Source organism: Hyperolius riggenbachi, chromosome 4 (genome assembly GCF_040937935.1).
Source record: "Hyperolius riggenbachi isolate aHypRig1 chromosome 4, aHypRig1.pri, whole genome shotgun sequence".
Lineage (NCBI taxonomy): Eukaryota > Metazoa > Chordata > Amphibia > Anura > Hyperoliidae > Hyperolius > Hyperolius riggenbachi.
The window spans coordinates 226,951,097-226,978,609 of record NC_090649.1 but is presented as its reverse complement, the minus strand read 5'-3'; the positions used below and the strand labels follow the sequence as shown (position 1 = coordinate 226,978,609).

The following is a 27,513-nucleotide window of genomic DNA, read 5'->3' as shown; positions in this document are numbered from 1 at the left end:
GGTGAGAGCTGAGACTCCTCATACAGGAGTACACAGGGCTTCTGAGTCTGTTTGAGGATTGTTGGTGAAGGGGATGGGTCCAGGCTGAGAGACAGTACATGCCAGAGGTCTGTGTAATTGTCTTCAGGACCAACAAAAGACGACTGACTCACATATTTTCCTATTTTCACTATTGCTCATAAGCAAAATGGAGAGTAAATAAAGGTTTCATTTGGCATGCTGGTATCTCCTTCTGTACAAGTAGCCAGCTCTCCCCTTTTGAACATTACATATACAATGTAATTTATTGAATTTATATTACATTTTTGTAATTTTTTTTCTAATCCCAACTTCAAAGAAAATGAGATTCATCTATGGGGTATGAAGTACATTTAGGTTTTTTGATTGCTAGCCGTCTCGCCATCTTGGTCATTTTTCCTGATAGAACCAAGATAAAGATATATAGTGTGTGTGTGTGTGTGTGTGTGTGTGCGCGCCATTTGTAAAGGAGAACTCCATTACCTGCATGCATATTTGAGATTGACACCCCTTTTTAAGGGAAGAGAGGCTGACATATTTATTTCCTTTTAAGCAATACCTGGCAGTCATGCTGATCTTCTGCCTCTTAATATTTTTAGCCATAAACCCTGAACAAACATGCAGCATATCCAATGTGTCTGCCTTCTTTGTCAAATCTGGCAAGATTAGCTGCATGCTTGTTTCTAATGTGATTAAGGGCTAGTTCACACCAAAAATCGCTAAGTGTAGTCGCAAACATTTAACAATATTTGTAGCGATTTACAGTTGCCATTTCTGGCGATTTTCTATTTATGGCTAATGATTTTGGAGCCTTTGTGGCAAAACAGGAAGTACACTTTGACCTGGAAGTAAACCGCTTTGAAAAGATTTTTCAAACGATTTTACTGTTTTCCTATACTTTACATTGAGGCATAATCGCCTCAAAAATGTTGCAGGACCCATGTTTGGGGAAAAAAAACACATCGCTCTGGTGTTAACTAGCCCATACAAAGACATTAGCCAGGTGCTTTGAGAAACTTTAGTGCTTTTGAAAGCACTCGCAAGCGCTTGGTGTGAACCAGACCTCAAACACTACTGCAGCCATATCGATCAACAGGGCTGCCAGGCAACTGGAATTGTTTAAAGAGAATCTGTACTCTAAAATTCTTACAATAAAAAGCATACCATTCTCATTCTATTCAGTATGTTCTCCTGGGCCCCTCTGTGCTGTTTCTGCCACTCCCTGCTGCGATCCTGGCTTGTAATTGCCAGTTTTAGGCAGTGTTTACAAACAAAAGACATGGCTGCTAACCAGAGTGTGAGAGGAGCTCAGTCTGTGACTCACACAGAGCTGCGGGGGGCGTGGAGAGGGTGTGTATAGCTTCTATCCTATCACAAGTAGAGCAGCACATTCCTGCCTGAATGTCTGAGCCCGACAAGGCTGTCAGAGGAAAGAAGATTAGATTATATAACAGAGATAATACAGCCACTGTGCAACTAGGAAAGGCTGCAGTAAGACAGAGCACATTAGAACAGGTATAGGAACTTATATGATAGAAGAAATAAGGCTGACAATTTTGTTACAGAGTCTCTTTAAAAGGAAATAAATATGACACTGGCAGCCTCCATGTACTTCACGCTTCATGTTCCCTTTAAGTCAATATCGATACTCTTTTTTTTACAAATCTCAGAGTGTGACATGTGTATGTGTATGTGTCACTCTGCCATGTTTTTCTGACTGCTACACGTTCGCCTCAAGGCATTTGACACACCCATGGGTTTTCACTAGACATGTGAAGATACTAAGAATGGCTTTGGAGGGGTGTATCATACCTGCTCAAATCCCCAGCCATTCTGTCATATGGATATAGCTGGAGCTCTACTTTATTCCATCTCCATCCTGTTGAAACGTAAAATAAAAATGTTCCCTTCAGCAGGAGGTAAAAGTGTGCACAGGAGCCCCCCCTATAGGATCACTGACGCCTGACTGACCAAATTCCACGTGTGTGCAAGGCTTAAAGCGGAACTGCAGATACAAAATAAACACATTGTTTCACTTACCTAGGGCTTCCCCAAGCCCCCAGCAGCTGTCCTGTCCCGCGCCGAGCTTCCACGAGTCTCCGTTCCCCCGCCGCCACTATGTCCCGTACCTCGACTTGTAAGTCGAGGCCAGCGCAGCCCTGCCAAACGTATCCTTTCTTCGCGTTCCCCTCTGCAATAGCGGGGAACGCGAAGAAAGGCTATGCGTGGCCAGAGCCGCGCAGTGGCTGGGCAGCGAAACCGAAAGTAGCTGCCGGCGGGAGAACGGAGGCCCGTCGAGGAACGGCGTAGGACAGGACAGTTGCTGGGGGCTTGGGGATGCCCCAGGTAAGTGAAACAATGTGTTTATTTTCTATCTACAGTTCCGCTTTTTTTAAAGAGGAGCTGCAGTGAAAATAACATAATAAATGAAATGTATTTATTTTTATTTTTTAACAATACTCATTTATAAATAATGAAGTCCGTGTTTGCCCATTGTAAAATCTTTCCTCAACCTGATTTATATTCTGCAATTTATCACAGGTGGCCAGGTGGCAACATCTTTAGTACTGCCTGGTGATCTATGTTAAATGTTTGTTTATGGAGAGTTCTATGCACAGAGAAGATACTGCTTGCTCTGTATTTGGAAACAGCTGTTTATTCCCACAATGCAACGAGGTTCACAGAAAGAAAACTGTCATTACCATGGCCCTGACATCACACTGAGGGAGGAGTTTCACCACAACATCAGCCATTAATGTTGTTCCTGATGATCTATTCAAGAAAGTGAAAGATTTGTTCAGGGGAAAGGGGGCATCAGCTACTGATTTGGATGAAATTCAATCCTGGGTTACAGATCCTCTTTAACAGCTGTGTTAGGCCCCGTTCACACTGCACGCATTTCCATCCGCGTTTCGGGAACGCGTGCACCAGGCCGACACGCACGACATCAGAAAGTACATAGACTGCACTGTCTGATGTTCACACTTCATGCGTTCCAGACCAGTGCAGTCCGGGAACGCATGCTGCACGCATTTTTTTCCAGAAACGCGCAGCTGACCCATTCACTTCAGTGAATGGGATCAGCCACGCATAGAAATTCGGATGGCGTGCGTTTGCATTCCGAACACACGGCCATCCACGTTTGCTAATGTGAACAGAGCCTTACTGTTGATGTTAATAGTTGTCTGGCTGCTCAATCCTCAACATTTTTGCAGAATGTCATCCTTGCTTGACTCTTTACAGGCAGCATGTATTTTAATGACAAATAACAGTGGGAAGTCATGCAGCCAGCTATAACCTAATGCACTGAAACTTTTGATACCCAAATTATTATTATTGGTTTATATAGCACCATCATCTTCTGTGGCTCTATACACAGTTAGAAACAAACCTTGGTACATAATAGACTCCAGTATATTATATAGAGCTGGTAGACTTTACTGTGACATACATTGGGCTCGATTCACAAAGCGGTGCTAACCCAGTTAGCAAGCCTAAAAGACTTTAGGCATGATAACCATTGCACCATGCTGGTGAAAAGCCAGTTTAGGCATGATAAGTTTAGGTGTGATAAGTTTAGGCATGATAAGTTTAGATAAGTTTAGATCGCTTGCAAAGTCCCGCACGCAAAGCAGCGCCATTAAACTTTATACAAAGTGCACCAGACTTTGCTAGCATAAAACTTTTGATCAGCTGTGCACTGCGGTGCTAACGTAGTTGGCGCTTAAACTTATCATGCCTAAACTTATCACACCTAAACTTATCATGCCTAAACTTATCACACCTAAACTTATCACACCTAAACTTATCATGCCTAAACTGAGTTTAGGCATGATAAAGGGCTTTTCACCAGCGTGCTAACTGTTAGCACCGCTTTGTGAATCAGGCCCATTGTGTCTTACAAAACACACAGCAAATTGAAAGAAACAAGGTGAAGAGGGAGAGCCCTGCCCTTGCTTGCATACAATCTAAAGGAATAACAGAATCACTGCTTATTGTCCTGGTGACGACTAGTGGCATGAACTGCCTTGCCCCACTGTTACACAGTCTATCATTGTCTTTCACAGTAAAGTGGGGCATGTTCGGTTACCTGCATGACCATATCTGTGGGTTAAATCTTGTTGTTTAAAGCTGTGTTTCTTGATCACTGCTGAGGCAGGGATGCAGTGATCTAAACATGCCCACCAATACACTTAAAGTTAGCATCTTAACACAAGCGGCAGCTTGTTAATGCATGATCCAAACTGTCTTTGCAGTAGCATTGCAAATGTATAGGTGTGCGTGCGTGCGTGCGTGTGTGTGTGTGCTAAGAAATGCACAAGGTTTTTTTATTACTATTCTATTGAGACTGAATCAAAATAGATGAGAAGAGACAACTTATGCTAAAGGTTGTTGTATATCACAGATATAGCAGTATTGCTGAAAGGTTAGCAATTAGTGCATTTGCATTCACCTATAGCAGTAACTTATATTTGATAAATCAATGACGCCTAGAGTTGTGAAAAACTTCAGAAGCTACACATGACTCTAATCATGCAACCACTAATTTACTAACCTTCTTTACGATGTTCTGACATCAACGGGTTGCAAACAGTTAAATACCAAAAACATGTATGTTTTCCCACATGTTAAATTTCTGGGATACTATTGCATGCAATTCCCTTAGGCAAAGATCAGTTGCCGTCAGGTGATCATGGATGATGAGCGTGTTAAACTGCAAATTCTAAGCGAAAAACTGTCTGCGGAGATCTTCCTTGCCCAAAGGTTTTTGCTTGTACTAGTCATGATATATACACATAACAGGTCTTTTTTTGCATTGTAGAAGATATGTCAGCAATAATCCAATTGACTTCCTCAGTTTAGATGGCAAAAAGGGCAGCGCGGTGGCGTAGTGGTTAGCGCTCTTGCCTTGCAGTGCTGGGTCCCCAGCCAGGTCAACATCTGCAAGGAGTTTGTATGTTCTTTCCTGTGTCTGCGTGGGTTTCCTCCGTGCACTCCGGTCTCCTCCCACATCCCAAAAACATACAGATAAGTTAATTGTCTTCCACCTAAATTGGCCCTAGACTATGATACATACACTACATGATACATACATAGACATATGACTGTGGTAGGGGCTAGATTGTGAACCCCTCTGAGGGACACTTAGTGACAATATACTCTGTACAGTGCTGCTTAATATGTCAGCGCTATATAAATCCTATACAATAAAATGCAAGTGCCCCTGCGTCATCAACTGAATGGTTGTGTGCCTTTTTTGTACTGAGCATGTGCACAGCCAGGGCAGTAAGACACAGGGCCGGATCTGACAGTTTACTATGTGTGGATCACTGAGGTTTTCATTGCATTGTGGGAAATAACAGCTTTTTCCAACTGCCAAGCAAGCAGCTCTCTGTGTGCATATACTTCTGGGGAACGAGCAAGCAGGACGAGTATGTGCGCGCACTGCGGGGTTCGGGGGGGGGGGCGTTAGCAGCTGTGACCTAGCGCCTGTTTTTTTACGGGCGCGCTTTTTTACTAGTACTTAAATAAAAAGTTATGCCCACACATATGTTCCAAGTTGCAAACTTTTCAACAGAATTGAAAACTTTTATACGGGAGACAAAACTGCCTGCTTATCATCAGTGCGGCCTCCTATGTGCCTGTGCTTGACACATGGTATGGTTACCTGGCTGCAAAAAAAATGCATCATGTCGTGTGTGAGTGCGGCTCCAGTCAGATCAGGTTAAATGCAATGTCTGCCTCTGCACTGCCCATGCTGAATGCTAGGAAGCGCCTGGCTGAGTATGTAATGCGGCGTCACCGCATGAGCTGGGTAGCTGGTGGAGCCACATATAGAAGAATAATGGAATTGAATTTATCAATATTACTATATTATTATATACTACTCAAAACCTAACCCCTGACCTTCTGTTCTGGATGCCTAATCCGCCCAATGCCTAATCCTAACCTAATGGCCAAAGTATTGAAAGTACAAGCTACAACCATGAAATGCACATGTTTTTTGGAATGTCATGGTGAGAAGGGAACACGCAGCTCTTTTTCTCTGTGCTTACTGCAGTGCAGATTGCTTTTCATGTGTTCTCTTACAGAATGCATACACAAGTGCTGAAAAAAAATCTAGTGATTTCAACAGATCTTCAGGATTTCATACATGCAGTATTAAAAAAAATTGGATTTGTAGAATTATTGACATTTTATGTCGCTGAGTAACCACTATGGAAATAAAATACAGTAAAAATAAATTTACTCTGGTAACGGTGTAAACATAGCAACAAGTAGAGAAGGTGGAGTGACACCGATGAGATCATCTTGGAACACAAAGACTTCATCAGTTTAACCTATGTGGTGTTTTAGATTTGTCAAGTTGCTCCACATTACATGTATTTGTATGCCTTTTAAATAACCTTATCATTGGAGATTGAATTTGGCAGATGTGATATTGTTTTTCTAGCAGTAACTAAAAGTAGACAAGATAGTTCTTGCATGCAGCTAAAATATGCCTGGGTACACATCTCCCTCTCTTTTCCTCTGTAATCCTTAGCCGTTTTTTTTTAATAAATCTTCCTTAGCTTTATAAAATCCTAGGATAGATTTATTTTATTTATTTAAAGAGGAACTCCAGTGAAAATAACGTAATAAAAAAGTGCTTCATTTTTACAATAATTATGTATAAATGATTTATTCAGTGTTTGCCCATTGTAAAATATTTTAAATCTCTGATTTACATTCTGACATTTATTACATGGTGACATTTTTACTCTTGGCAGGTGATGTAGCTGTTGCATGCTTTTTTGGCAGTTGGAAACAGCTGTAACCAGCTATTTCCCACAATGCAACAAGGTTCACAGACAGGAAACTGCCAGGAGTACCACGGTCCTCAGAGTTTCTTGTGGGAGGGGTTTTACCACAATATCAGTCATACAGTGCCCCCTGATGGTCTGTTTGGGAAAAGCAATAGATTTCTCATGTAAAAGGGGGTATCAGCCACTGATTGGGATAAAGTTCAATTCTTGGTCGGAGTTTATCTTTAAGTATTTATATAGCGCTGACATATTATGCAGCGCTGTACAGAGTATATTCTCGTCTCTAACTGTCCCTCAGAGGGGCTCACAATCTAGTCCCTACCACAGTCATATGTCTGTGTATGAGAAAGAAAGAAGAACCGAGAGCCCAATATGGTGTAGTATGTACAGGCAGGAGGATAATTAGAACGAGTATAAATAAAATACTCACAAAGCAGGGTTACCTCCAGGCAACCACTGTATAAGCAGGTGAGGAGATTAACCTGTCCCCACTCAGGATTAAGAAGTCGCTCTCTGTAGATGTGAAGAAAGATGGGGTATCCCCCTCCACCAAGGGTGGATGTTAGACGTATTATATTCGAGAACAGAGGCGCCAAAAGGATAAAAACAATATTTAAAAGTTTTAAAATTGCTTAGGAGGCAGTGGTGGACTTACCTCCTACAAGCAGGCACAATAAACTGTGTATTCAAAAAAAGGTAAATTTATTGGTACACTCCAAGGGTAGATTGCAACACGTTTCGTAGGTCAAGCCCGCTACATCAGGCAAATACAGGAAGGAGTACACTATTGGGGGTAAGAGGCAAACATTTGTGTATGACCGGACATAATGTACCATATACAATGTACAAGTATCAATAATAGTGGTGATCCATACTAGTAATAATAACCGTAATCAATATTCTAGTAATGGTGAACATTGTACAGTCAAAACATGTTGCAATTAGTGTAATTAAACAGTGTAAAAAAAAAACGAGGTCAAAAAAACAGGGGGGCAGGGAGTATTTTGTATGAAAAAGGGGGAGCGAATGGGGGGAGGGGGGGGGGTTGTGGGGGGTTGGGTTTTTTTGAGTTTGAGTGGAAGGGGGGAAAAAGAGGAGGAAGGAATGAGGGGGGGGGGGGGGGGAAATAATTTTTTTGCATACAGTATATCCATATCCATTATATACATCGCATGAAGCGTTATTCACGCTCACAGAAATGCACATCTATGTACGCGAACGCACCCACACTTGCGTCCACGTACACATACATACACACCCATGCAAACACATTAGGAAATGATCAATGAGGTACTGGGTGTCCAATTCTAAGAGTATATGAGGGTAGGAAAGTGAATTATCAAAGTGCAGAAATAAGGGTCAAAATATCATCAAGGATGGAGTAACTTACCAGCAGTATGTCCGGGTAGAACCTGGCACCTCAGTGGCCAGGCACCACTGAACTGCCGTTTAAATAGTAGTGAGGAACGCCCTCCAATTCATTAGAATATGGGGCGGGCACTGGGTTTCCCGCCTTGTGTACGTCGCGTCATTACACAACGTGCGCATGCGTACATTGAACGCGTCATTGCGTCTACGGGATGCGTATCTGTCGTCGCATACGTCTATAGCGCATGCGTACTTGTAAGGCGCCATGTGTAAGGTGGCGTGGGTTGGACCAATGCGTCCATAAGGACACATGGGAGGCGGAAAAACAGTGGGGCCTGAATATAAAACAGGAATAGTGTACAGATGGAATAAGAATCCCACATAAAAACACATCAACATAACATACACATGTTGAGAACCCTCATTCCAAAGGGTCTCAACGAACAATTAGAGAAAATCCATTAACCATATCCAATCAACAATATATTTTAACTAGTCGCCTCTTTTATCGCTCTTTGTCATACGTTCAGGTCTTATTATTACTATTATTATTATCACTTTTATTATTTCAATATTATTATTATTATTATTATTTTTATTATTGTCTTATGATTACTAATATTATTATGCTGACAATATTTATGATTAAATATGATACCAATTTGTATGTTTATTTTTATGTTGATGTGTTTTTCCACTCAAACTCAAAAAACAAACCCCCCCATTTGCTCCCCCCTTTTCATACAAAATCCCCCCCCCCCCTTCTCCCCCACCCCCCGTTTTTTTACCCTTTTTTTTTTTTTTTTTTTTTTACACTGTTTAATTACACTAATTGCAACATATTTTGACTGTACAATGTTCACCATTACTATAATAATGATTACAGTTATTATTACTGTTATGGATCACCACTATTATTGATACTTGTACATTGTATATGGTACATTATGTCCGGTCATACACAAATGTTTGCCTCTTACCCCCAATAGTGTACTCCTTCCTGTATTTGCCTGATGAAGCGGGCTTGACCTGCGAAACGCGTTGCCCTTGGAGTGTACCAATAAGTTTACCTTTTTTTGAATACACAGTTTATTGTGCCTGCTTGTAGGAGGTAAGTCCACCACTGCCTCCTAAGCAATTTTAAAACTTTTAAATATTGTTTTTATCCTTTTGGCGCCTCTGTTCTCGAATATAATATGTCTGTGTATGTATCGTGTAGTGCATGCATCATAGTGTAGGGCCAATTTAGGGGGAAGCCAGTTAACTTATCTGTATGTTTTTGGGATGTGGGAGGATACCAGGGGGCTCAGAGGAAACCCACACAGGCACAAGGAGAACATACAATCTCCTTGCAGATGTTGACCTGGCTGGGATTTGAACAGGGGACCCAGCGATGCAAGGCGAGAGCGCTAACCACTATGCCACTGTGCTGCCCTTTTTGCCTTCTAAACTGAGGAAGTCAATTGGATTAATGTTGACATATCTTCTAGAATGCAAAAAAAGACCTGTTATTTGTATATATCATGATTAGTACTAGTAACCTCTGCGCCACCGTGCCGCCCACGGTTCCATTGGAAATAATTTAATTGGGCCATAGGGATAAAATGACAGCCCTGTCAGATTTTTATACAAATAAATTTTGAAGTATCATACAATAAAGATATATTTATTATTAAACTTTATTTATAAAGTGCCAACATATTACGCAGCACTGCTTAATAGATAGGAGAGACATTAAATTGTTAAATAGGGACATAAAAGCGTTCAACAATGGTTTTAGTGGAACAAAAAGTCAACAAAAGTTTAATGGAATTTACTGAAAGACATGTTACGTGGAAGCTTGAAAAGGAAATTAACCACTTCAGAGTCCAAGGTTTTTCCCATTTAAAGGAAACCTAAAGCCAACTAAAGAAAAAGAGTTTCACTTACCTGGGGCTTCCACCAGCCCCCTGCATCCATCCTGTGCCCGTGGCGGTCCTCAACGATCCTCCATTCCCCCTCCGCGGCTTAGTTCTGGTTTTGCCGACTGGGAATCAGCGGGCCACTGCGCCTGGCCATATGTATCCTTCTTTGCATTCCCATCTGCAATAGCGTCCCTGTCAATTTTGGTATTTCAGCTGTCGCTATTGATACAGTAATAACTTTTTTTTATTACATATTCCATCAAAATGATTCACATGTAGTTTTTTTTCAGGACAATCTAGGCTTTCTTTAGGTAATATTTATTTTTAAGAATTATTTAATTTATAAATAATTTTTAAGAATTATTTGATTCTCAAGGGAAAATATAGGTGTAAGTGCAGAAAATATATTTTTTTTCATATTTCACCCTTCACAAATTTCACGTGACAAATGATACCCTACAGGCCATACTTCTCATTAAATCAGAATCAGAAAACAGGTTTATTCGCCAAGCACGATTGGGTTGTGCCCAAAATTTGGTTTGGCATAGGAAGACATTAAACATTAAGAAAATTGACGACTAATGATGCCTTATTTGATCACTTGTTGGGAATGTGGCATACCATTATTGCTAGCTTGTGTGTTTGTAGCGATTGGACCATAGCACACAGTTTAAGGACCCCAGTGCAGTACAGATGCATTGCTAGGCAACAGCACAGCGATGCATATGTGCAGTGTTGGGTCCCAGAGCTGTGTCGCTCTAGTGATCGTGTCCGAAAACACCTCACCATCCAAAGCTTTTATTATATGCTGAAGCTGGGTGGGTGGGTGTAGCTAGACACGCACAGAGGGGATTATACAAAAAATATAAGGGATTGAGCAGCACCCCAACAGATCCAAGCAATGGAATGAATGATACAATTGGAAAGTCATGATATTTTCTCCTCACTAAGGATCTTCCACATTCCTCACCTATGCTGGTGACATTTGCCACTATTTACAGTAAAGTAGACTAGTAATTACAAGGGTGGTGCTGCTCATCCCCTTGTGTTTTTTAGTGTAATCTCCTGTGAGGGTGCACAGCCACACCCAACCCTTAATTGGGGGACATGGGCCCATATGCATTCCAATTTTTTCTCCTGAGTTTTCTCTTTGGTAATATTTTTACATCTCATCAAAAAATACTTTTTAGTTTCAATCAGTTTAATTAAACTTTGCCAAAGATACATAAACGGCCCCAACTGGAGCATGCAAAATTTAGATATCAATACGCTCAAGTTAACAGTACACATACTTCAACAGTGAACAACTAAACCCACAATTTCAAAGGAAATCCATGATAGTGTCATAACTACAAGAATTTAGCTCATGATAATCCCCATTTAAATAGGGATCGAGATTATGGAATATTCCCAGCTTCTTGTGGATTCAGTCATAATCTAGACAAATAGTAGAACGAAGCTCTTATTCAAAACTATGTTTTATCTTATATATCTTATTATTGCTATATAGTAGTGGACAGATCAGCAACCTAGGCCAGGAAAATCCTGGCTGTTACCCTTTCTGTGCCACCAATTAAATGCCAATGTATCATTGAGATCAGGAAGTTCGACCACAGACAATGGGGTTATTTATCGCTTAGGTCATACAGGAAAAAACAGGTGGAGAAATGCCAAAGGGGTTTGGGTGCTTTACAGGGTGGTGGGGATATGAGCCCATTTTGCATTAGTAGACTAATCCCAAAGGTAGAGGGGATCTTTCGCTACATACCTGTACTAGCTAAAATAGACCATATAATGTAGACCTAAGTTATCTCTCTCTCGCCTTGCAGCGCTGGGTCCCTGGTTCGAATCCCAGCTAGGGCACTATCTGCAAGGAGTTTGTATGTTCTCTCCGTGTCTGCGTGGGTTTCCTCCGGGCACTCCGGTTTCCTCCCACAGTCCAAAAGCATACTGATAAGTTAATTGGCTACCCCTAAAATTGGCCCTAGACTACAGTACTTACACTACATAATATAGACATATGGCAATGGTAGGGATTAGATTGTGAGCTCCTTTGTGGGACAGTTAGTGACAAGATATATATATACACTGTACAGCGCTGCGTAATATATTGGCGCTATATAAATACTAAATAATAATAATAATCAGCATATTGAATCCACGGGTCCCAAGTTTTTTTAAATTGGTCCGGGTTATCCGTGGAGATAGCCACCATTCTCTCATATATCATTAATTAATGTATTTTATTAATAATGGATCTAATTATTAGAGTAGAGGACTTCCAATTAGCAGCTAGGTATGATTTTGCTCCCATTACTATAAATTGAACCAGCTTGTGGGCCTGGTTAGTGAAATGGAGAGGTTTATGTCCCAAGAGGAAAATTGCTGGATCTAGCACTAATGTAAGAGAAGTAACTTTAGTAATCAATGTGTTAACCTTATTCCAAAAAGCAGATACTAAGGGACATGTCCACCACATATGAGAGAATGTACCAACTCCTCCACATCCCCTAAAGCATAATAATGAAAAACTTGGGGTAGCCTTGTGTAATCTAGAGGGTGTTAGGTAGGCTTTATGGAAGATTTTTACATTAGTTTCTATTAGGGAATAATATAGACTTCCTTTAGTGAGGGTGATGAAACATTCCCCCCATTCTTCCTGGTCCAGGGAGACCTGGTACTCCTCAGTCCAATTTTTTTTAATTTTTTTCTATCCCTGAGGAGCTATTTTCTATAATGGTGGCATAGATCTGAGAGATTAACCCTCCTTCCAAGGGTGTTCTTGTAACCCAGTTTTCGAAAAAGGTACAGTGATTAGTATAGCCTCTGGGCACAATTGTATGGAAAAAATGCAAAATTTGAGTTATCTGAAAGGAGTATTTTGTAGAAAGTTCAAATTTCTCAAGAACCTGCCGACAGGTAAGTAGTCTACCACCTGGCCAAAAAACGGACAAATTAGTAATTTTTTTTTTTTATGAGAGGCCCAGGAGAAATCTTGCAAGTAACCTGGGGGGAAGTCTGGATTGCCTATTATAGAAGTTAGGGATGAGGGACAGGAAGAGAGCTTCAGGTGCTCCCTGGTCCCCTTCCATAATTGCAGTGTTAGACGGGTTGAGGGTAAGGAAAGTTTAGAAAGGGAATTCCCTGGTAGCATGGACCAGGTTAGTGCATGTAGACTATAAGGGCCACATTGAGGAGCTTCTAAGTCCACCCACATTGGGGCTCTCTGACCAGCATAAATGGGGGCAATCTGAGCTAATTGGGCAGCCTTGTAGTATCCATATAGATTTGGTAGCGAGAGGCCTCCTCTCGCCCTAGGCTGATACATATTAGCCCGTAGAACTCGAGGTCTTCTACCCTGGGTTCAAGGTGCGTTGTAGTTCCTGGGGGGGCTCAGCGCATCTCTGATGGAGGCCATTCGGAGGCGGCCTGGTGTTGCGCTGATCCACCTTTTTGCGCAATTTTCAATTTTCGATTTTATTTGATTAGCCGCACCCAGGCTATGCATATACATAGGTTAGGATTTAGTTAGTGTTAGGCCCCTCCCATGGAGGATTGACTTCTTCGCAGTGGGAGGGACGAATACTTAATAGGTTGCATGCAAGCTGTTAATGGAAACCAACATCCTCCTCTAGTGGTAGACAGGTCATGTGTATGCTCGGTGTGTATTCGACCCCACAAGTGGGGCTTGCACTCTTTTGCAGGTAGGCACTAGTCTGTTTTTAAGTAGCGCTGCTCATTTCCTTGCGAGGTCTTCTACCCGCCCAAACAAAATCAAAGATATCTAATTGGAGTCTATGGAGATCGGATTTTTTGACCAGGCAGGGAAGGGTTCTGAACAGGTACAGTAATTTTGGAAGTAAGGTCATACGAACCGAGTTTATTCTCCCCAGCCAAGAGATTGAGTATTGATGCCATGTCTTCAAGAGAACCCTCAAATTAGAATTACACCATAATTATATTTATATAGATCAGGATAATGGTTGGTAATTTTAACTCCCAAATATTTTATATAGTGTTCACAATATTGTAGCTTAAACTGATTAGTGATAGATCTGGCCTGAGCTTTAGTATAATTGCAAGAGAGCAGCTCGGATTTATTTAAATTCAGGCACAGACCAGAGACCCTCCCAAATCTATTCATGAGATTGAAGAGAGATGGTAGAGAGGTCTGGGGATCAGTAATTGTAAGAGCTAGATCATCTGCAAAAAAGGCAGATTTATATTCCCTATTTCCCACAAAATACCCCTTGACCTCAGACGTATTTTGGATCAGCATAGCAAGAGGCTCTATTGCAAAGGCAAAAAGAGCTAGAGACAGCGGGCAGCCCTGCCTAGTTCCTCTTGATATATTGATCAGAAGTTGAGATGGGGAGGGTACTTTTAAGCCCCATCTACACGATGGGACATTGCAGCGATCCGGCGGCTCGATTAGCCGCCGGATCGTCTCTTCCGCGTGCCCGCCGCGTCCCCGCTCGCGCGCCGGGATCAATACCCGCTCGATTCCCGCGCTGCACCGCTTATCTTCCTCTCGATTCCCTGCCATTGTCCCCTAGCGGGGAGCGAGCAGGGAATCGGCGGAAGCAAGATCCGTCCTGTCGGATCTTATCAATCGAGCCGCATCAGCGGCTCGATTGATAAGGAGCATCGCGGCTGCATCTACGCGTGTAGATGCAGCTTTAGAGTTGCAGAGGGGGAAGAATAGAGGACCTGTATGGCTGAAAGAAAGTCACCCTTAATTCCAAATTTCTTTAATGTAGTTAGCATAAAAGGCCACTGAAGGCTGTCAAATGCCTTTTCAATATCTAAGGCTACAACAGCCAATTTTTTAGTATGAAGCCTTGCGTGGATAGTAACATCTATGATTCTGCGGACGCTATCCGTGGTCTGTCTCTTTGGGATAAATCCCACTTGGTCTTTATGGACCATATCGGGCAAAAACATATTGAGTCTAGTTACTAAGATTGAGGTTAAAAGCTTATAGTCAGTATTAAGAAGAGAGATAGGCCTGTAATTTTTGGGAGAGAGAGAGGATCTCGGCCTTCCTTAGGGATAACTGCTATCTGGGCAGCCAGGAATTCAGGTAGAATCTGGTGTCCTTTCATAATTGAACCATACAGTCTCTTTAAATACGGAGCCAGAAGGTATCTACATTTTTTATAATATAAACCAGATAGGCCATCCGGCCCAGGGGCCTTACCAGATTTAAGGTTTTTAATAGCTTCCAGGATTTCTTCTTCTGATATTGTGGAATTAAGCTGTTTCCTAGAGTTAAAGGATAATTGATAACAGAGGCGCCAAATTAGAATAAAATAATTTAAAAACCGTTTAAAAGGAGGGGGGTTGGTGGTTACCACCCTCAGATATATAGTGACCAGCCAATAAGTCGTTATACATAAATAATAAAATTTATCATAAATTCTCCAGGCATGCAACGCGTTTCACGGGTCAAGAGCCCGCTTCATCAGGCAATCAGTGTTGGAGATACACACGACTGTGTCACTCGAGAGGCCCAGCGCCAACTGGTCACAAAGATTAAATTGGGAACATTCGCTGAATTAGTAAGTATGGCATCAATACGGGAATGAGTTCTGTGCTGAGAAGAGTAGTATGTATAACCCCTATTAGAACCATTAAATTCCCTCCAAGTATCGGAAAGGGACAGTAACTGGAGATAGTGATTTAATCTAGCTCTCTGGGATTTAGTTAGTCTATCAGCAGACTGGCTGGATGAATCCAATGTACAGTTAAAAAGCAGATTAAAGTCTCCAGCCCAGTAAACAGTTCTGCAGTTGAGTGTGAGGAGCTTCTGGGCACAGGCAAAAAATGAATTAACAGGGTGATCTGGATGGCATAAAGGTTAACTATACATACTGTTTCTGAATGCAGAGTTCCCATAAGAATGAGGAAGGTTCCCGAGCCATCTTTAATTTCTTCTGTTATTTGTATAGGGCATGAGTTGTGAATTAAAGTAGCAACTCCTTTAACTTTTTTGTTAGGAGAAGAGGACGTAAAACATCTCTTAAACTGAGAGTGGAAATATTTAGGATAGGAAGCATCCGTAAAATGAGTCTCCTGCAAAGCTATAATATCTGGCTTATGGCGTAGATAGCTCAGGAAAGCCTTCCCCCTCTTAGAGGGGATATTAAATCCTCTCACATTGTGAGAAATTATCTTAACCATTATGATTTATATAGAATAAGCACAGGTTTCCACAGAAACAACAAGAACAACACATCCCCAGATCCAACCCCAAACCCACCCCAAACACATCAATACTTTCATAGCTTCAGACCCCCAGAATCCGCTACTTCCCTCCCAATCAAAGATATAAACAGTTACACAGTAAGGCATAAGGAGATTCAAAACTCCTATCCGGGTCAGGGGAGTTGGGTAACCCAAAAGGTTGACCAGGTCAGCTGACCACATTCTCTGGAGGCAACAAAGAATCGCGGCTCAGTGAATAGCCAAAATTACACTCATAGTTCAGAAAAACGTTATTGGCTACTGAAAAAATATAAAGCGTAGCCAGTTTAGTGCAAAAAGAAAACATAGTTCGCTCAAAAAGGCTTAATTAAAGGAAGACTCCAGGGTTAGCCTTGAAAACCTAGATAGTCTCCAGAGTTCCTACTTAGAGAATCCAGACCAAGGCATCAAGGTTCTTGAGAAGTAGAAGGTTGTTCAGAAGCTTGCTGTTGCAAAACCACAGGTGATAAAATCTTTTCTGGCTTCCTCCGGGATTTACAGACGTAGGCTCTGTTGGTATGTTGAAACTGCAAAGCAAAAGGGAACCCCCATTTATAGCGGAAGCCCTCTTTAATCAGTACCTCTGTATATGGTTTCATGTCTCTGCGCCTAGCAAGCGTGAGAGGGGAGAGGTCTGCGAAGAGCTTGACTGATTCTGAAGCGCCTGGGATGGGCTCAAGTCCCGAGCAGCTAAAAGCACCGCATCTCTTGTTTCCTCGTGAAGAAATTTAAGGACAATGTCTTTCAGTAAGTCCGCATTGCGTGGCTTATTAAATGCTCTATGAGTGCGAACAATATGGAAGTCTTCTTAGGGGCCTCTGCGGAAGCAAGGCCGAAAAGATATTCATGGCCAGACTTTTAAGATCAGTAACGGTTTCCGAGACCCCTCTTATTCTAATATTTGTTGTACGCGATCTATTTTCAAGATCTTCCATCTTAAGTTCTATTGTGTCTATTTTAGTATCCTGGGAGTCTAGCCGGGCCTTGTCCGCCACCCTTGCATCCACTAGCTCGTCCGTCTGCTTCTCCAGATGATCCACCCTCTCCCCTATCTCATCTATTTTAGCAGAAAGATCACTCACCGCAGCAGACAATTCTTTATGGAACATCGTTTTGATATTCTTATATAGCTGATCGAGGTTAATTTCTTCCGATACAGAAGTCTGGGACCCAGTCGGGGAGCTCGGCTCCGTATCTTCACCCGTGACTTTCTTAGGGGCGGACGCCATCTTGGAAACGCGCAATGGCGTCTGTTTAGGCCCAAACCGCTCCGGGATGGTGCTTTGCTTTGTGAGGTAGCTGCTTTCTGGCCAGACTTCGAGCTCCTGGTCGTTCTCCCGGACATCTAGGGAAAAGCTGGAGAAAACCCTGGGATCTTCAGCGCGTGTTCGTCAAAATAAAGCCAGGCTATTTCACCGAGCAGGACGGAGCTCAGCAGTTCTGCATCCGTTCTCTGTGACGCCGCGCATGCGCCTCATCATAAAATACTTTTTAAACCACCAGCAAGCAATAAAATACTCAAAATAATTTTGATAGTTCTTTTTCACCAACTTTTGAGTACCTTTTCCATTGTAAAATGCTGAAAAGTTATTTTAGGCTACTTTCCCACCAAGATGTTGCGTTTTAGGGGACATTATGGTCGCATAACGTGCCCCTAATGCAACGCATGGTGGTGTTGAAGTTGGACGTCAGATTAAAGCAGCCACTCCAGGTTAGTGATAGGAAGTCCGGATCGTTTTAAGGATTCAGATCATTTGAATCGGATCATTGAAAAGATCCGGATCTTTAAACCTAATCATTTGAATAATTTTACTAGGGAAGCAGACTGGGGGTAAAATGACTATCAGGACAGGACTTTCCCTGCACTGTACATTCTGTATGTTCCTGTTTCTTCCAGACAGACATCCACTGTGAACCGAATCTTTCATTGTGATGATCCGGATGATTCGACTCACAAAAAAGATCCGGATCAAATTAACGATTCATTCATGATCCGGACAACACTACAATCCCACCAAGAGTCACCACAGTGCAGTGAATATTAATTAGCCATGTGGCTGGCCGCAGAGGAGGAGGGGAGACCTCCTCCTCCAACATTACTGAGCATGTGCAAGCAGGCTAACGCTGCTTAGCCCAGTATAACGTACAGCATGCAGCACTTTGTTTAAACGTGCTGGGTTACTATGTAACGCAACGTGTGCGCTGTGAACAGCACATTGATTTTACAGTGCTGTGAGTTAGGCTGCGTTACTGGCTGCTGCGTCCCACTGTGAAACCAGCCTTAAAGAGCATATGAAAATTATCACCTTGGAGATAACCGAGGAGAAAAAGTGAATTGCTTTTGGACCATGGTCTACTATTCTGGGGAATGTATCAGAGAACAGTGGCTGTAAACCCCTAGCAAAAGGGTGTTGTGGGCGGCAAAAGTAGAAAACTGCACTTTATTGCAGATTCAATAAAAACTTTGTGTCTGAGGTAAAATAGAACTATTGTTTTTTGGTCAGCATTTATGCAAGAGATCCTTCTGATAAATCAGTGACCATGGGGAAATGGCCCACTGGTTGCTACTTGATTTACACTTTATGGAACTGCTGTTTGTCTTGTCTTATAGATTATATTATTATTTTTATTATGTATTATTATTGAGTATTTATATGGTTCTGACGTTTTCTGCAGTGCTGCACAGAGTATCCAGTCAAATTCTGGGACTGGACTGATCACCACCACTTCTCATGCCATTACTGAGGTAGTTTGTTAGTGTATGCATTTACGATGGTATGTCACTGAGGGAATGGTGGAATGAGTGTGAATGTGTTGAAGGTATTAACAGTGAGGAAAAGACAAAGCAAACTATTTTGAAACCAAAGGTACAATCCATAATGGGCTTGATTCACAAAGCGGTGCTAACCTACTTAGCACGTCTAAAGTCTTTAGACGTGCTAACCAGGGTGCTAAGTAGGTTAGCACCAGATTTCTCAATCAGATTGCGCGCAAAGTTTTACGCGCGCAAAGTTTTATGCGCGAAAAACTTGTTTAGGCGTGCTAAGGGGGTTTTCACAGGCGTGCTAACAGTTAGCACCGCTTTGTGAATCAAGCCCCATGAGTGTAAAGCATTTTATTATATGAATGCCAAATACCTCATAGTTATGCTAGTTGACTTGGCAGCATTGTATTGTACAGTACTAACATGGAAATGTAGTCATATAGGTGGTATATTTACCTTTACTTAGTGATATAGTATACTGAAAGTCCAACACCATCAAATACAGATATTTAGTGTTGCATATTGCTGGAGTTGAATGCCATGCTGGTTTCCTATGTCCGGTTTCTGAGTTCAATGATGAGACTTCCCCATCATCGCTCCCATTTCTGCCCAGTCACCACAGTCATTGCAGATACAAATGATGGTGTCACACTGCTACAATAGATTCTCTGTAATGCAGAAAAATAAGGAACTGTCTGTGGAGTTCATATCTGTGGAGGCGACTTTGTGGAAAGCGATGGAATCACAAACTATTGCTTGTTTCTAAGATATGTAGAGACCAGATGCTGGAACAGCTCACCAGTGCTTAACATAATTATTTTTACAGTTTTGGCTTGTGTGGGCCACTAGTTAGCTAGAAAAAAATACACATTCACAGTACAAAAATAACTCAAAAACTAGATAAAATATGCAACCAGTACTGTTGAAGGCTCAAAAACATTGTCGGTGAAATAAATATTATGTCCTAGATCCACTTTATAATGTGAAGAGCAGTATATCATTAACTGTTAAGGGCCCTTCAATTCACTTTTTCTCCACGTTTACTTCTAGATTACATTTTTGCACCTTATCAATAAAATGCCCTTTAAACCATCAGCAAGCAAAAAAAATACTGTGAATACTTTTTCACCTACTTTTGGCACTTCATTGTAGAGTGCTTAAAGAGGAGCTGTCATCCATACTATGCCAAATAAAAAAACCAAAACGACATATATAAGTAGATAAATACTAGCTCTACTTACATAACGTGTATTGCACGGTCCAAGTGTTGATTTCAGTGGACTTTATAAAATAAAAAAAGGTAAATGGAATGAATTCTGTTCGCTGGCAGGGGCCATCTTTACTCCCTCCAGCTTAAGCCAATAGTGAGGTCATTTCCTCCCATACTCCCCCCTCCTCCCCACACCAATAGCAAGCGTTATGTCTCAGGTAGGGAATCCCTAAGGAAATGGTAGGAGGGACGGGGTCCCCATGGATGTGATGCGGTGGTGGCAGCCACTGCCCTCATGAAACGGCTGAGATGCCTGTCGGGCAGGAGTGTGGGGAGGGGGCAAACGCGGACTGTCATGGGAGGCAGCCAATGAGAGGAAAAGGAGTGAGAGTGACACAGGCTGCAGCCAATCAGGCTGAACTAGCTGTGTCTGTGCAGAAACTCCCCAGCCTGCACTGCAACTTCTCTTTTGCGGCTGATTACTGGCTGCGTACTAAGGAGCTGGGGACATGAGGATTAATCTCTGCAATACAAAAAGTAAGATTAATTTTAAAGTTATGCATTGCCTTTTTAGCATTCCTTTTATATGATCAGCAGATGGAAATAGAGAATTGATTTTGTTTTTCATGCCTAACAGTTACTCTTTAAAAGTTATTTTACAAAAATAATAATTGAATAAGGGCCAAGATTGTTGTTGTTGTATCTGTTGATTGTAATGTAACCTGCACAAGAAGGTACTGAAAAATTCTGTGTCCAACTAGGAGTGAAATTATGGTACCTAACGCCAATTATAATTGTGCCTCAGAAGTCAGCCTCTGCTCTCGCAGTTCATCCTTCATCTCTCTTTTTAAATTTTTAATGCTACCAATCATAGGTCTAAATTAGATAAAAGTGGGTACTTTATACTAACATCATTATGCCAGGGGAAAAACGAGGAGGGCAGAACTTCTAAATGTTTTCATAGAGTTCAGGATAACTGCAATATTAGATAAATTGCCAGGGCATAATTTGAGTACATCCAGCTAAAACAACTTGGTCGCTAACAAGTCAAAAGTACACAAGAATATATTTGGGAAACAGTCCTTTAACACATTAGATGTATGATCATTGTACAAAATAAATACACTGCTTTATTGTAACAATTACCTCTACTGTACAAGCAGGTGTGACACTAGGCCGTGCTAGTGCGCTAACTCTGTGTTGTTGGGATGTCCACATGGTAGGGTGACCAGGCGTCCTCTTTTCCCCGGACAGGTCCTCTTTTTCAGACCTGTCCGGGGCGTCCGGCAGGTTTTTTTAAATGACCGGGGGAAGAGCAGTTTGGGAGCCGAACACGAGCCGGCTCTTTAAAAGCTTCTGCGTTGCCCGGCAACACCACTCGCATCCCCCTATTGTCTGGCCCGGACTCGGAGCCCTGCGTGTGGCACGCTGGGACTGATGGGAGAGGAGAGAGGATGTGTGTGTAGCTACTAGCTAGAGCCAGGGTCGGTCTGAGCCGCAGGGCTTAACTACTGCTGGTAAGCCCCGCCCACAGGCTTCTGACATGCGGTGGGAATGTACTGTGTGCTGTGCCTGCCAGCAGCTTGTAGAGGTCACAGCAGCAGCAGCGTTTCTCCCTTCAGCTATGGGGCTATCCAGAGAAAGCCCCGCCCCTTGCAGGAAAAACCCTCACCCGTCTGGGACAACAAGATGAGAGGAGACTGTCCGTCATAAGCCCCGCCTCCTGATGATGATGACCACGCCCCTTTGGTGATAGCTCCGCCCCCACGTGGTACATGAGGAGAGGGCTTCTGGCTACTGTAAGACCTCAGCTTGGGGAATGGGATGCTGAGGAGCATGTGGCTAGGTGGAAGCCATGTCTGGAGGAAGCCTGACTCCTGTCCAGAGGAAGTCCCGCCCCCTGCCTGGAACAAGAAGAAACTTGGCTGTAGGGAGGTAGCCAGTAAGTATGCACTAGCAGCATCAGTCTCCCTCCCCCACTACGACCAGCAACCTTCTCCCTCACTAGCCTCACAGTAACCTTCTCCCTCCACTCATTAGCCCCAGCTACCTTTTTCCCTTCCCCCGCTAGCCTCAGCTACCTACTTCCTCCCCCGCCTGCCCATTGGCCTTTTCCCTCCCCCCAATAGCCCCAGTAACCTCCCTCCCCCACCACCCCATGGCCTTTTCCCTCACTCCACTAGCCCCAGTAACCTCCCTCCCCCACCAGCCCCATGGCCTGTTCCCTCCCCCCACTAGCCCCAACAACCTTCTCCCTCCCCCACCAGCCCCATGGCTTTTTCCCTCCCTCTACTAGCCCAAACGCCTTTCTCCCTCCCCCACTAGCCCCAGCCACCTTCTTCCTCCCCTACTAGACCCAGCGACTCTCCCTCCCCCCCCACTACCGACCTTCTCCCTCCCTCACTAGCCCCAGCTGCCTTCTCCTTCACCCACTAGCCCCAGAGACCTTTTCCCTCCACCTACTAGTACCAGCGACATTCTCCCTCCCCCCACTAGACCAAGCAACCTTCTCCCTCCCCCACCAGCCCCATGGCCTTTTCCCTCCCCTATTAGCCCCAGGGACCTTCTCCCTCCCCCCACTAGCCTTGTGAACTTCTCTTTCCTTCCATAAGCCCCAAGACCTTCTCTCTCCACCCACTAGCCCTAGTAATCTTCTCTCACCCCCCCCCCCCCCCAGCTCCAGTTACCTTCTCCCTCCAATAATGGATGCTGTATTTCTTATGTGGGATAATTCTTGCTGCATTTCATATGTGGGTAATGCCTACTGCGTTTCTGTGGGGCAATGATTGCTGCATTTATTATTTGACGGTCATGATTCCTGTCTTTATTGTTGTAAGGTTATTGTTCCATCATTTGCCTTTTTTTTTTTTGGTAACTTTATTAAATACGTCTTGCTAGTACTTTGTTGGCCCCATTTTTGCCTTCAGAACAACCTTAATTCCTCTGAGATTTTGGCCCATATTGACATGAATGCATCCATGCATGTTGCATGCATGTGGAGAGAGGCCTGGTAGGTGCATTACTGCACAGATCTCTTTACAAATATTTAAAGAGGAACTGATAGCCAAGCTATGCCAGGAAAAAACATATGTAAGTAGATAAGTACTTGTTCTACTTGCATAACAGATATAATGCACTTTCCACGTTTTGATTTCAGAACATTTTAATAATAAATTCATAGAATTCTTATACCTGGCAGGGGCCATCTTGAGTCCCTCCATCTGAAGCCAATTGGGATGTCATTTCCTCCCTTACTCCCCTATGGCATCCTCACATCCCCCCCCCCCCTCCTCCCTGCATAATCCCCTCTGGACCTGGTGCCCAGTCTGAACTTTAGGGCAGCAGGATCTTTAGAAATTAAAATTTAAATTAGTCCCCCTGGAATGAATACTCTTTTATATGTCCCCCGCATCCCCCTCAGCATTTCCACTCCACCCCGCCGCATTACAGAGCAAAGCGGGGATGGTATTAAGGCAGCGTGCACATACTCGCCTATTCATGGTTCCAAGTTGCTGTCTAAACTCTGCACTGGTAGTACAAAGTTTACACAGGAACTTCAGCCCCTGGAACCATCAGTAGGTGAGTCTGTGCGCGCTACACAGACTCACCTACTCATGTTACTCACTGTCCTCAGAGGAGCTCACAATCTAATCCTAATCCGGGCCATGCCCAAGACCCATCATGACCATGTTTATTATCCAGTGCATGGCCACACATCTTTTTTCGCTAACCAGCTAGCCAACCTAGTGGATTCAGCAGCTGCACACTACTCTCGCTAAAAAAAATTCCTGGAACCCTTCCTGCATATTTATGTTGCGGACTATCCTAAAATGACCTCACAATCTAATCCCTACCATTGTCTAATGTCCTACCAACCATATTATTTTTATGTACCACTTATATCTTCAGCAGTACTTTACAGAGTACATAGGTATGAGAGCTTCAAATTAGGGGGCGAGTGGGCCCCAGACTGAAAACTCTCTGGTAGGCCCTCAGTGTCCCAGTCCGACCCTGGCTGGAGCTGCCATGCGGTGAGTGACACACACCGAGTAGGCATGAGTGAGAGCAAGTGTGCTGAGGGCAGCAGGAAGAGCATTTTGTGGGGAAATCTGCTGCCAATCTCATTGCATTTGTGGGGAAATCTGCTGCCAAGAAGATTGTATTTGTGGGGAAATGTGCTGCCAATCTCATAGCATTTGTGGAGAAATGTGCTGCCAATCTCATAGCATTTGTGGGGACATGTGCTGTCAATCTCATAGCATTTGTGGGGAAATGTGCTGCCAATCTCATAGCATTTGTGGAGACATGTGCTGCCAATCTCATAGCATTTGTGGAGAAATGTGCTGCCAATCTCATAGCATTTGTGGGGACATGTGCTGTCAATCTCATAGCATTTGTGGGGAAATGTGCTGCCAATCTCATAGCGTTTGTGGAGACATGTGCTGCCAATCTCATAGCATTTGTGGAGAAATGTGCTGCCAATCTCATAGCATTTGTGGAGACATGTGCTGCCAATCTCATAGCATTTGTGGAGAAATGTGCTGCCAATCTCATAGCATTTGTGGAGACATGTGCTGTCAATCTCATAGCATTTGTGGGGAAATGTGCTGCCAATCTCATAGCATTTGTGAGGAAATGTGCTGCCAATCTCGTAGCATTTGTGGGGAAATATGCTGCCAATCACATTGCATTTGTGGGGAAATCTGCTGCCAATCTCATTGTATTTGTGGGGAAATATGCTGCCAATCTCATTGCATTTGTAGAGAAATATGCTGCCTATCAGATTCCTTTCGTGGAGAAATCTGTTGCCAATCTCATTACATTTTGTGGGGAAATCTGTTGCCAATTTCACTGCATTTTGTGGGGAAATCTTCTGCGAATCTGATTGCATTTTGTGGACGGCCGGCCCTCCACCATGTGGTCTGGAAAAAAAAAACTGCCCTCCATGCCCGCGAAGATGGACAGCACACTGCTAAGAACTTGTATATTTGGCCCCACCCATGACCACGCCCACATGCTGTTGTGATCGTCCTCTTTTTTGGAAATCAAAATATGGTCACCCTACCACATGGCTTTTTGCTAGTGACATTGGTATTTATTTATTTAAGTCTTGTAGGAATAAAATATCCATGCCAATTTTGAAATGCATTACAGGATTGTTTTAGAAGTTCGTTTAATCATTGATTCTACAGTATAGAAAACCTTCTGAGATTTTAGATGTAAAATGACTTAAAATAAGGCCCTGCTCAATAATGCAGTAAATTTCTGGTATTGATTTGGCTTTGTCCCTGGTACTGTTTACTGAATAATAATTAATAATGTAATAAAAAAAAGTCAGCTGCAGTTTTTTCTCTATCTACAGGACCAGTTTACAACTATAGAAGCAATGGGGCCAGATTAGACACAATATTCAAGAACACACACTGTGGCTTGTTTTCCATCAGTGCTATCAGCATAACCTCAGGGTAACAGTCTATACTGTGTGTCCCTAAGATTGATATGTCTGCTTCAAAGAAAGGGCATACATGCTGTATTGTTGACATGGGCCTAATTTTAAGATACTTTAAACCCACAAAAGTATAAGGACTTATTACTCATTACAAGGCCCCAGTTGTGTAACCAGTGATGTGAATGTATTTCTGTGACATGAAGCCTTACTTGCTTTCTTATGTCTCCTTTGCACAGGTGCGGAAACATGTGGGTGACCTATATGAAGATTTACGAGATGGGCATAACTTAATATCCCTTTTAGAAGTTCTGTCTGGAGACACCCTGGTAAGGGCTTGTATTACTCTGCTTTTCTCCTAGAACAATTCCTCCCCTTTATTATACAGAAAGGTTTCCACTTGTAGCTACTTGGCTCTATTCCCTGGGGTCAGTGTTACATATCCTGGGGTTTTGTTGCTTCTCTGTTGTTTGATTGCCCTTTCATTTCCCACTTTCTCCAAGTGTTCCAACTAACCTAGCTATTAATTGGTGCGCTAGGTTTTTCCTTTTTTTGTCTTGGAAAAATAGCTACTTCGTATAGCATGGTGTTCTAATTAAGGGGTAGAAATGGCTGTGCCTGAACTTTGTGCCATCAGTTATAGTGTTGCCTGAAATTCCAGGCTCAACACAGTGACCACATATAATGTCCTCCCTTTGTCCATTCTTGACAGATCCAACCTAACAATGGGTTGGTAGCAAGGTTGGTCAGGATGTGGCTCCTGGACCTACCTAGACGTAGAATATAGAAAGGATTTTTCCTAGCCTCTATAGTAGGGAAGAAAAATAACAGGAAACACAAAATGGGAGCCCAGTAGTGCAGCATGTTAGATCAGCAAAAAGTGGACAATGAGTGTGATTGAAGTTCTACTCACAAAGCCGGGTTGCTAGGGTGCAACCGACCACAGGAATCAGGTTGAGACAACAAACCCGACTCCATTCAGGGTGGTCCAAAGAGACCTGGGACCGGTCGATCTCTCAGATAATACTGGCAAATATCCACTATGGCCGAACACTTGTGGTCTGTTGGGGGGTATAAAAGCACAATGTGGAAAAAGAGGCGCCCTGGGGTATATAAAAACTATTAAAACCAGATAATATGAAAGGAAGTGAGGTGGCTTACCTCAATGACAAAATCTTTATGTGAACGAAAGATTTTTATTAGCACAGGCAACACGTTCTGCAGGTCTGAGCCCACTTCAACAAGCCCATAACCATGCCAAATGGATAAGAGCCATAGAGCATAGGGAGGCTCCCTGTGCTATAGGGTCAGGACTGGGTATTTTCTCGGAGAAGTTCCCCTTTAATTTCACAGTCACATGTTCCAGCCAGAAAATACTATTTCCATCAGTCACAACATAGTGGGGCAGATTATCCTCTCTAAAGTGAAGCACACATACTTGCTATAACTGATGCTAGGCGTGCTAGTTTGTTGCAGTTGTCCTATGACTGTACCTTGTTAGAGTCTCATAGAGTTGTGCAGAATTTCTTGAGATTTCTGTAACCAGCCATGTCTGTGAATGAATACCTCACATTTGCAGCTCACAGTTGGGTTGGCTTGGTTTTTGGTGCTTTTGCATTGATTATAGCTGTCACCATGGTAACATCTCCACAGTAGCATGCACACATGTCCTTATACATGCACTTGCCTATGACTAGAAAGAAAATGTCAGTGCAATGCAGATAATCCTGCCTTGCATGCAAAGTGTATGC

At 42.9% G+C, this 27,513-nt stretch overlaps 1 protein-coding gene and 1 long non-coding RNA gene across 20 annotated transcripts in view; one reads left to right on the top strand and one right to left on the bottom strand.

Annotated features, from left to right (window-relative positions):
* Positions 1-27,513, top strand: part of DST (dystonin) — a 748,258-nt gene that overhangs the window by 265,319 nt on the left and 455,426 nt on the right. For all 19 annotated transcript variants that reach the window (XM_068281416.1, XM_068281417.1, XM_068281405.1 and 16 more), the window contains one exon: positions 26,002-26,091. In XM_068281416.1, coding sequence (XP_068137517.1) covers positions 26,002-26,091 — 90 coding nt within the window. The remainder of the gene's footprint in view (positions 1-26,001; positions 26,092-27,513) is intronic.
* On the bottom strand, positions 1,854-27,333 carry LOC137571788 (uncharacterized). The gene is made up of 3 exons (XR_011031437.1): positions 27,256-27,333; positions 19,563-19,774; positions 1,854-1,897 (listed from the first exon to the last, which is right to left on the bottom strand). It is a non-coding gene; the product is annotated as an uncharacterized lncRNA (long non-coding RNA).